At 38.1% G+C, this 11053-nt stretch overlaps 1 protein-coding gene across 1 annotated transcript; it reads left to right on the forward strand.

The window, feature by feature from the left end:
• Positions 1-757: 757 nt before the first annotated feature.
• Positions 758-8676, forward strand: LOC119742066 (G2/mitotic-specific cyclin-B-like). Its single transcript, XM_038218084.1, has 9 exons — positions 758-1030; positions 3161-3340; positions 3467-3556; positions 3869-4039; positions 4375-4533; positions 5549-5785; positions 6556-6699; positions 7285-7389; positions 7968-8676. The coding sequence occupies exons 1-9, from the start codon at positions 1004-1006 to the stop codon at positions 8067-8069; spliced, it is 1215 nt and encodes a 404-aa protein (XP_038074012.1). The 5' UTR covers positions 758-1003; the 3' UTR covers positions 8070-8676.
• Positions 8677-11053: the final 2377 nt, after the last annotated feature.

Raw genomic sequence — 11053 nt, forward strand, 5'->3', positions numbered from 1 at the left:
GTGGGGGAGGAAGTTGTCCATTTTGAGGGATATTCTGAACACTAAATTAGGGTCCTCATTTTCAGGAGGAGGCATGTACACAATGGGTTTGGCCATAGTTTCAAACAATGAAAAGCTATTGTTGCCTTCTTAGGCCTTTAGCCGGGGGGGGGGGTGTCTCAATGGGCCTCGGCCAGTTTAATTAGGTTGCTGTGAACACATATATTGGATTACACAATATTTTTAGATTTTTATTAGATGCAGTACAAGTGTCCCCAAACCTTACAAAGCCCCAAATCTCATTTATTTATCCAGTTATAATTTATATCCCCTCCCCCATAGTTCAGTAATGTTGCAAATGCTTCATTTTCCATGTCAAACTTGTGGCGATAATTAATATATTCCTTTTGTTTAAAAAAAAAACCTTCAGTTAGGTTCTCTTTTGGTAACTATGTTTATTTATCATAAAACACATTACGTTATGTTAGTGTTAATTTGTTTAGTTAATATTCCACTTTTTGGTAGATTTTTTCCTTCATTTATTTCCGCGGCACATTTTGCGCATTCCATTATTGGCGAGCTTTCCCTTTTTACGTCAATCAATCCACAGCTGATTCGGGCATTTACACATCCTTTCAATTTGTTACGTAAACATCCCTAGTGAAAGAAAGCGATCGAAACAGCGCATTATTCAGGTTGCCCTACCCCAAGTCTGAAATGGAAGCGTCTGCCCGTATCTAGGGCGTTGCATTTCTACACCTGTTTTGTCACGCAGCACCGACCAATCATCGGCCGTTGTTGTCGCGACCTGACGAATCACGTTATTCCCGCGGCTGTTCGAAAGGTACATTACGTGCGCATATTGCATGCGGTCATTTCTCACATTGAACATTGCAGAAGCGTACGGACGGAGATTTAAAACCCCGGCGGAAGAGATTTTACAGAACTTTGGAAAAAAAAGTGCTCGAGATTTATCGAAGAAGAAGCTTGAATTTGTCTCCTCGGAACTCGCATTGGTTACAACATGTCTCTGAGAGTGAGAGGAACAACGGTAAGATTCTTATCTTCGTGAAAAATAAAATGATGATGATGATGAACTTTTCTCTTGTTTCTCGTCTGCGTGCGTGTGCAAAACGTATGGATGGGCTTTTTCTTGGAAATTAACAAAACATTGTTCCGAGTCATTTTAAATTGATAAACCAGTTAATCATAGATGTTTAATATTGCACCTCCAATCTGCATTTATTTCATTTTTTGTGGTAAAAAAAGAAATTATTTGATTAATTTCATATTTTTTCCCCAACATTTCAACAACATGATGAACACCTTCACTCCCTTCAGAAACAACTTCCAAAAATGACATGCATTACAAAAAACATGAAAGAAATTGTGTCCACCCATTCCCAAATATCTAGTTACAAAAACATTTTGATTTACGTTCATGTAATTTTCACTTTATTGACTGAATTTTTCAATGTTTTTATTAACACTAAACAGCGACAGTTTATTCAAGTTTTTCCTGAACAGGCACGACAGGTCGGGGACCAGCGCTAAATCGAGGGACGTCGCAAGATTGATCCACCATGTCCACAGCCACTTACGACGATGACGTCATTCTATTCTCAAGATTTTGAAAAATTTCGAGATTTCCAGGGTGCACCTCCGTCTGGGACTGTTGCTTTATTTAGCGGGTCGTACTAATAATTAGCGTCAACACAAGATAGAAGCGACTACACAGTACACACCGTCAACACTGCCAAAAAGCATTCTAAATTGACAAAAAAAGAATAGAACTGATAAAGTTTAGATTAAAAGAGATTTTCGGTGGGTCAGAGATTACATTTCATTTACGAAAATGGAGGGTTTTTTTCACGCGAAAAAATGATTTCTAAGCAGCACTGCCGTTGTCCACCATCTTGCCTTCGCACGGAGCTTGGACTACACTAGTCCCACTAACTGGGGCGCAAGCCAAACCTAATTTTACTTATAAAAAATATTGGAAAATGTGCTTTCCTGATGCAACGATAGGCCTAGCCCCATAAATGTGGCCTATTTACTGGACTGCCTCCGTAAACATAGGCCACACATCCACATGTACAAAAAACGTGTCGACTTTGCCAAATTTTGATTTTCACATTTAGGCTTACTTTTTACGTTTTTTTTGCTTTAGAAGCATTCTCACCCTCTATATAGGCTAATCAGAAAGTGCTGCCTTTTTCAGATGTCCATTTTTCGTGAAATTTCCAGATACATTTGCACACGTTTGCGTATCAAAATTTCAACATGAAATTTCACAAAAAATAAACATCTGAAAAAGGCAGCACTCTCTGATTAGCCTATATAGAGGGTGAGAATGCTTCTAAAGCAAAAAAAATGTACAAACTAAGCCTAAATGTGAAAATCAAAATTTGGCAAAGTCGACACGTTTTTTGTACATGTGGATGTGTGGCCTATGTTTACGGAGGCAGTCCAGTAAATAGGCCACATTTATGGGGCTACGATAGGCCAAGTTGTTGTGTACAAAAGTCATATAATCATGTAATTTTTCAAAAAGAATTTAAACGTGAAAACGAATAAAAATGACTGGAACTGTTTACTGAATGGAATGACCTGAAATGCTCGAATCAAAAAGTTAGCCGTCTAACGTTGCAATTTTTGGAAAGAATGTTGTACATGTATCCTGACGCTGCTTTTTTCATCATGTAGGCCTATTATCTCAGTGAAGGTCAGTTATTGCAAAAATGGTGAAAAGACGTGAATCTGGGACTGAGGTTTCCAATTTTGTTGGGAAATACTTTGAAAATGGACTCGACTCTCCATAGATTTTGTACACAACCAAAGAAGTGTTGTCTGGATACTACATTGTTTCTCAATTTTTTGACATAGACTTTTGACAAAATGTGGCTAAGATTGTAATGCCATGTCTAACTTAAAACTTTTTAAAAGTTTCTTCCACGATCGGAAATGTTTCTCGTTCAAAAATTCATCTTTCTGAATTTCAATAGTATAGTTGGCCAGGTATCCATCTGGAAACCACCATCTTTGTTTGAAATAAAATAAGCGACCATCATTACAGTATTGGGATACTCATTCGACCGACTATTTAAAGTTTCAAGTCGAAGTAATCCCTTGGGTTTTTTTTAAGAATGATTGCAAGTTCTGAACCTTGTTTCTTTTGCAGAACATCCTTGGCACTGCCAAGCTTGGCATGCTGAACAGTGAAAACACAGACGCCAGAATGAACGGAAAGATGGTGACCAGGGCAACAACAAAGACCATCAAATCGACATTGGGAACAAGAGGCGCCCTGGAGAACATCAGCAATGTAGCAAAGAACAATGTACAAGCTGCAGCTAAGAAGGTATGGGCCCATCATTTAGGCGATATGGCTTCTAAATTGTCTTGTGATTTTTATGAAATTCCAATACTTGTTAAAACATTGTTTTCATTTCAAACTTTTTCAAAGCATATTTCTTTATTTTTGCAGGAGATCAAACAAAAGAGAGGAATGACCAAGTCCAAAGCTACAAGCTCTCTACAGTCGGTCATTGGTCTCCATGTAGAACCTGTGGAAAAGGTAAAATATGTCATATAAAATTTGACATGAAAATGAAAATATAAGAAAGGGTAACGGATGTAGCAAAGAGACGGGCGGGAGTAAAAACATTTGAATCGAAAAACAAAACCAGAAATGGGGCAAAATTGAAAATTTTGGTATTTTCTTTTTAAAAAAATATTAGCCTAAAAGCTGCTAATGGAATTTGGCCACCAATAAAAGTAAAGGAAAACGAAACAAAGAGATTTGGAAGAAAATAAAAAACTATCTCTATTTAGGAACCTATTTAGGTTTCTATTTCCTAACAAACTGACTTGTATTTGACGTCTCCAGGTCCAGTCGCCAGAGCCCATGGACATGAGTGAAGTCAGCAATGCTCTTGAGGCTTTCTCACAGAACATTCTTGAGATGGGCGTCGATGACATTGACAAAGATGACCATGAAAATCCACAGCTGTGCAGCGAATATGTCAATGACATCTACCACTACATGAGACATCTGGAGGTAACTATCATTACATGTATTGGTGTTTTTGAAGTTTGACCTTGTTTAGTTTTTACATCTGCAATACTTATTGAATACTTGCAACTTATCAGCGAGATTTTTCCAGACTTCATGATTTAACCCCCAGAAAATTCCTACGTTGTTCTTGGCCCTCAGCTGCCCCGAACCCTCTGCCTAGTATTTTTGGGGATTTTTGATGCGACAGTTTCAACTCTGTTAAGGGAAAAATGTCTAATCTCAAATTATCTGATGTCTTGTATAAACAATACTCCACAATGACAATGTCCAAAAGTTATTCACTTTTTCTACTAAAATTTCAACTTTTGTCTCTCCAGCGCGAGTTCAAAGTGAGGTCAGACTACATGGCAATGCAAGAGATCACTGATCGTATGAGAACGATCCTGATTGACTGGCTGGTCCAAGTTCATCTCAGATTCCATCTTCTACAGGAAACACTGTTCCTTACCATCCAGATCCTCGACAGATACCTAGAGGTACATATGTCATCCCTGTATACAAACATTGTAGTTATCTCTAAACATAACGCCTTGTAATACAAGTGTTTCTATGGATCCGAGGCTTGTAGGGCTTTGTGCTACAATTTTAATTGTAAAGCAGATGCTTTTTGGTAACTGCAGTGTTTAATAGGGCTCGTTCAATGACGGCCATTTCTGTAGGAGAAATGCAACTGCGTATTTTACGCAATCTAGCATGCATTGCACAGTGTTGAAAATGTTTCAACCACGCGCGCTTGTTGCTCCAAATGTGTTCGAAATACGACGCAACTGATGCGCATTATGCAAGTTGACACTCATAATACCGGTGCACGTAAATGGTCTGTAGGAAATGACGTCATTTGAACGAGACCTATTCTTGAAGTTCCTGAATTATGGCTAAGTTGAAGGAAGACAGTTTTGGCCGAGTTGTTTGTTCACTGACCCCCATCTTGTGCTGTTGCATTTGGACACTAACAGAATATAGATAGCGGTTTAGTTGACGGTTTGAAGCAAACCAAGATAACGTTCAAAAGGAAAGTGAGCATGGGCAATGGACCTGAGACATGATGACGTCACGCTTTGTGAACATGTGCACTTTCCTATGTGGATCTCATCCCAACCTGGCTCCCATACGAAAGCGAAGTTTGTAAACAAAGTGTGATGTCATTATGTGTTGGGTCTATTCCAGCATTACGTAATGTCCACAACAGCTTTTAAGAGCTCATGGAAATAAACCTGAAAATGTGTTTTGCAAATCTTATGCACTTACATCCATCATTTAGTAATGGTCAAGGAGATTAAAGACTAGGAGATTTGGATCATTTCTCTGAATCTTTAATTATATATCATGGTTAATTGGCTGTCACAGACATAACACTTCCCTTCATAACACTGTAATTGCTCACTTGCAAAAGTTCTTGTCAACCATAGAAATTTGATTAGTACTCGCACAAAATTTCATTGACGTGTGCATAGAAACGATGATTTGTTTGAATTGTTTTTTTCCCCACAGGTGCAAGCAGTATCCAAGACCAAACTCCAGCTGGTTGGTGTGACCTCCATGTTGATTGCTGCCAAGTATGAAGAGATGTACCCGCCAGAGATTGGAGACTTTGTCTACATCACGGACAACGCTTACAGCAAGGCACAGATCCGCGCCATGGAGTGTAACATCCTCCGGAAACTAGACTTCAATCTGGGCAAGCCACTCTGCATTCACTTCCTCAGACGTTGCTCAAAGGCTGGTGGGGTAGGTCACATTCTTATTTTGTTTGGGTTGAACTTTTTGAACTTGAAGAATGATTTTAGGGATATGTGCAGCATCTTTCTGCGAAGGCGATTCATACTTAAATGGGGCTTCCCAAGATGACAGTGGAATAAACAAAAAACGTAACTTTTCGATAAATCTAATTTTAACCCCAACCTTCCCAAATTCTCCAAAATGCTCTTTACAAAACGGACAGTTTTGCAGGACTGAGGCTATATGGCAAAAATGTGTGGCTGATTTTGGAGGATGCACCATTTCAAGGTCTTGGGCCGGACCTGGTGTTTATGCTCAGTCGTGCATAAATTTGGGCCAATATTGTACTTGAAATCCTCCGCACTGTTCCAGAATATCACTGGCTCTGCCTCAACATACTGACAGTGATTGCCGAAAGATCTTGCAGGATTGAGGCAGTGGTCACCCCTCGAAGGACCACATTCAAGATATAAAGGAGGATTTTGCAGGATGGAGGTTTCATCCTAGCAAAAGTGCCTAGGGAGTTAGGATTAATCTGCATAAAACACCAAAATGACTGTGAATATATGGATTCGTTTCAAAGACTAAGCTCGAAGAAACAAGCTCATCTCTGAATTCTGGCAACTGTAACCCTCAAGAGTTCATATAAATTGTGCAGAATCTTGTTGAATTGTTAAAGCATGGTTAGGGTTTTAAATTCCAAAGCTATAAGAATGTATCCTTGTGTGGGGGCAATGTTTTGAAGGTTACAACATTTCTATTTTTAATTTTCCTAACAGGTTGATGGTCACAAGCACACGCTGTCCAAGTACATCATGGAGTTGACGTTACCAGAGTACAGCTTTGTCAAGTATGATCCATCAGAGATTGCTGCTGCAGCCCTCTGCTTATCAACCAAGATCCTGGATGAGGATATGGAATGGGTATGCATGCTAATATACCTCGGATTTTCATTACCTATTTTATCCCAAATATCCATAGAAAATTTAGAAAAACTTATGAAGCATGTACTTCTCATTACAATGTACTTGACGACTCGCTAGTTGCAAGTCTGTAGGTGAAAACTTGATGAGGCGTTAAGAGTATTAAAAGGGCGTATTTGCTATATGCCTTAGTTCCGAGTTCGTCAAAACGGCCAAGCAGTGCCAAAAAATCAATCATCTCCCCTGCCATGTCTTTTACACAGGCTAGTCACCAACAGTCAAATCATAGTTCTGTGACTAGCACTGTGACTAGTCAAATTCAGTCAACAGACAAAAGCAGGAAACTGGTGGCATAGCCGTCTTATTAATCACCTACAGTCAATGCACAACTGCATCCAGTTATATAAACAGTCGTAGCCAGTCAATCCTGCTTTATGTAGGCTGGAAGCTCTTAACTGTCAAAAACAGTCACCTGATTGATTTTGAATGAAAGGACAACTTTGTACAGAATGTATGTTTGCATAGTGTTGAGCATTTTACAAAAGCCATGTATTATTTGAGTTCCTCCATTTTTCTTTTCTTCAGAACAAAACCCTGGTTCACTACAGTGCCTACAGTGAAGGCCACCTGGCACCAATTGTGCAGAAGATGGCCGTGCTCCTCAACAACGCACCCAAGTCCAAATTCCAGGTAAGGCGTGCTGAATCAAGACTTGAGTAGTACACAGAACTTGAATTCTAATGTTCATATTTTGGTCATAACAGTTGAGAAAAATAAGCAAAGTGGTGCACGCATCAAAGATGGTAAACTTGTTACCAGGACTTGCAGCTTGCACAGTATTTCATGCAGTTTCTGCCCTCTGAAGTTCATTTGTGTGCTTAGTCACTGGATTGGCATGCTCTTTTCTGTGCGTAATTCTTCAGGGTGAAATTGGGAAAAATCAATAAAATAATCAGCAGAGGGTTTAGAGTTGCCAAATGCCCCAAAGCAACCTTGGGTCTATGATATATGTTTGTATTTACCTGAAGGCATCTCTTAAAATCGACTTTTGATCTATATAAATTTATTGTTAATGAAACCTTTATGCTAAAATCTAAGAAATTCCAGGGAGGGATTTTTAAAAATCCTGATATCCAGAAGAATCCCGACAAATCTCGCCATTGAATTCTAAACTGAAGCCTTTTCTTGCAAACATTGCGCCCGTAGTGGTGCTCATCATACGTTTTAGTAACAAGTTTTAATAATCTCCATCTTTGATTTGTTGTCAGGCTGTCAGGAAGAAGTATGCCAGCAGCAAGTTCATGAGCATCAGCAGCTCCCAAGAACTGAAATCATCGGTAATCACTGATCTTGCTGACGAGAACTGCTGAGCTTCCAATCACTCCAGATGAATGGTCATGTAAATAGTAGTAAATAGTAGTGTATTATAGTCTTTAATTAAATAACACCCCTCCAGAAATTGACAAGCTTCAGCATAATTTAAGCAACTCTAAGAGGTACTCCGATTTTTTTCCCCTTGGTTGTCCTTTTTTTAAGTTAGCAAGTGCAGTTGAATCTATTTTAATCCTGTATAGATAGCAATGCTTGTACTGCCATGGAGGCCAAAGGCATAGATAGAATTTTTCATGAAAGTACAATGTTGTTGAAATCGGGTGGAGTGGGATTATTTGAATGACATGACTTAACATTTTGTGCCAAATGACCAGACGCACTACAGCATGATCTGAAGTTTCCTAAGTAAAAAATTATGGCCTCAATCCTAACATTTTGTAAGCATTGCATGTATAATAGCTTTTGCAAGTGCAATCAGATTTCTGATCGGAGGTTAAATACATAACGTGTCACGAAAGCCCATCTGATCAAGCGTAATTGACTTCTGCAATTTATTATGCTTCTAGAATTTTTACTCGTCCAACTTTTTGTCTGTCGTTTCTGACTTTTGTGCTAAATATCCGAGACCAATTTAATTCTCCAAAGGAAAAAAAAAACATGAGGTTGTTTGTCGTGAAGTTTCCCACACAACTTCAGATGAACAGCTCATCGAGTTGTCATTTGCTTGTTCAAAAGTTAAAAAGAAAACAATCATGTCTTAATGTTTTATTATTTAATATGTAAAATTGAATGATTCTTGTTGCATATTTGTAAATGCTTTTGTCTGTCAGTCTTTGTAAATAAAAGTTAAATGGTAATAATAACACATCTCAGATTCTGTTTTTTCTAGAGTGATGAATATTTTTAACAACTTACCGAGGCAACCTGAACCCGAAAGTCTGTCAAGGACATTTATGCAGTCGAACCTTGATAAGAAGAGCACTGTTAATACAACACCTGCTTATAACAAGGAAAATGTTAGGCGCCAAGTCTTTGTTTTCCATTACTGATAAAACAAGGTACCTGTTATAACAAGGTAATTTGTAAAGGACCTTGTTGTAAATGTGTTCGACTGTATACGGAACACATTAGTAATACGTTTAAACTGCTATTACAGTTTTCACCACTTACAAGTCCCTGTTGAAAAAAGGGTTGTTTTGACCATCTCGGAGTTGGGATTTACAATGTATTTTATCCCACAGGCCCATTCTTGATTAGTCTGAGTATCACCCGTTATCCACGGAGCTCAGTCTCCTAAGTTACATCTGATACATGTACAGTCGAGTCTCGTTAATACAAACTCGTTCGGCCCTAGCCAAATTGTTTGTTATATCAGAATTTTGTATTAAGAGGAACAACAGTCCCATTCATTGTGCACATAAACGCAAAGTCGGGACCAAGGCCTTATGTTTGTTATAACCAGAATTTGGTATTAACTGAGTTTGTACTAAAGAGAGTCGACTACAGTCGACTCTCGTTAGTACAAACTCTGTTAATACAAAATTCTGGTTATAACAAACAAAGCCTTGGTCCCGACTGTGCATTTACATACGCACAATGAATGGGACTGATGTTCCTCTTAATACAAAATTCTGATATAACAAACAATTTGGCTAGGGCCGAACGAGTTTGTATTAACGAGACTCGACTGTACATGTCGACTCTCGTTAGTACAAACTCTGTTAATACAAAATTCTGGTTATAACAAACAAAGCCTTGGTCCCGACTGTGCATTTACATACGCACAATGAATGGGACTGATGTTCCTCTTAATACAAAATTCTGATATAACAAACAATTTGGCTAGGTCCGAACGAGTTTGTTATAACGAGACTCGACTGTTTACTGTTGACTCTCATTATAAAGAGCACTTTTATAAAGAGGTTCTGCTTATAAAGAGCATATTCTTAAGTCCCAAATCTCAGGTTCTCTTTGTGTTTCTTTGTTTCGCTGTCCTTTTATAACAACATTCCTGTTACAAAGAGGTAATTTGGCTAGTCTTATCGACCTTGTTATAACGAGAGTCGACTGTATACCTAAGCATGCAGATTTATGCGATCCCTCGACTTTACTAAATTGTGACGTAATTTCATTGCCAAATCGGGACTAAACGTTTGATTGGTCAATTCAAATGCAGTGTTATGTAATACAACGGTCGGGCGCGTATTGTGTAGCATAATACATTGTACAGCGTATGACCACAGCCTTTGTTTCTGTGTCTAGGTTGATTTTATCAATGTCTATGACGTAACAACTGGTAAATGACCAAAGACCCGAATATAGAAAGCACCTGCTGATTGGTCAAAATCTAGAGGTCAAGATGCGGTTGTCTTGCATAATTAATCAGCGAATCTGCTCAAATATTATAGACCATTACATAGACTAATCTTTGATATCGTTGGTGCAAAAATGTAACTAAATTTTGAGAAATACACATTAGGGTTGTGTTGGCTCGCTAAATTTTAGCATTTCATTAAATTAAAAGATTAAAGTAACCTCAGGAAGGTAATTTACTCAGAATCATGTTCAATAGTTTAAACTATTTATCACGCATGATTTTTGATAAAAGAAACTTTTAAATGAATGAGATAAACATGCCACCTTTTTGCATGAAATGACGCGCTATGTATATTTTTGTCATAACGTAACTCATCGAGAGATGACGTTTTTGCATGAACACACAATGATGCCCCATTACTTTTATAGCACGTAGGGCTTAAATCAGGTGAAGTCACGAAATACATTCATGTACTTTTACTGTATCCCTAAAAACAGCTCAAAATTGAACAGCATACTTGTATTTAGCTTGTCCAACTCAAGTTGTTAATAATTCCCAGTAGCATCTTATTCAGTGTACGCGTTAGTCCCTAGCTGAATATTTCTCATATTTTCCATTTACTTCATGTTTGTTTCTTTGTATTTTCCACATTTCTATTTATGTATTACGAAATAAAAATAATTTGTCTTATTTTCTAATTCTGAT

This window comes from Patiria miniata, unplaced genomic scaffold, assembly GCF_015706575.1.
Source record: "Patiria miniata isolate m_02_andy unplaced genomic scaffold, ASM1570657v1 HiC_scaffold_5, whole genome shotgun sequence".
NCBI lineage: Eukaryota > Metazoa > Echinodermata > Asteroidea > Valvatida > Asterinidae > Patiria > Patiria miniata.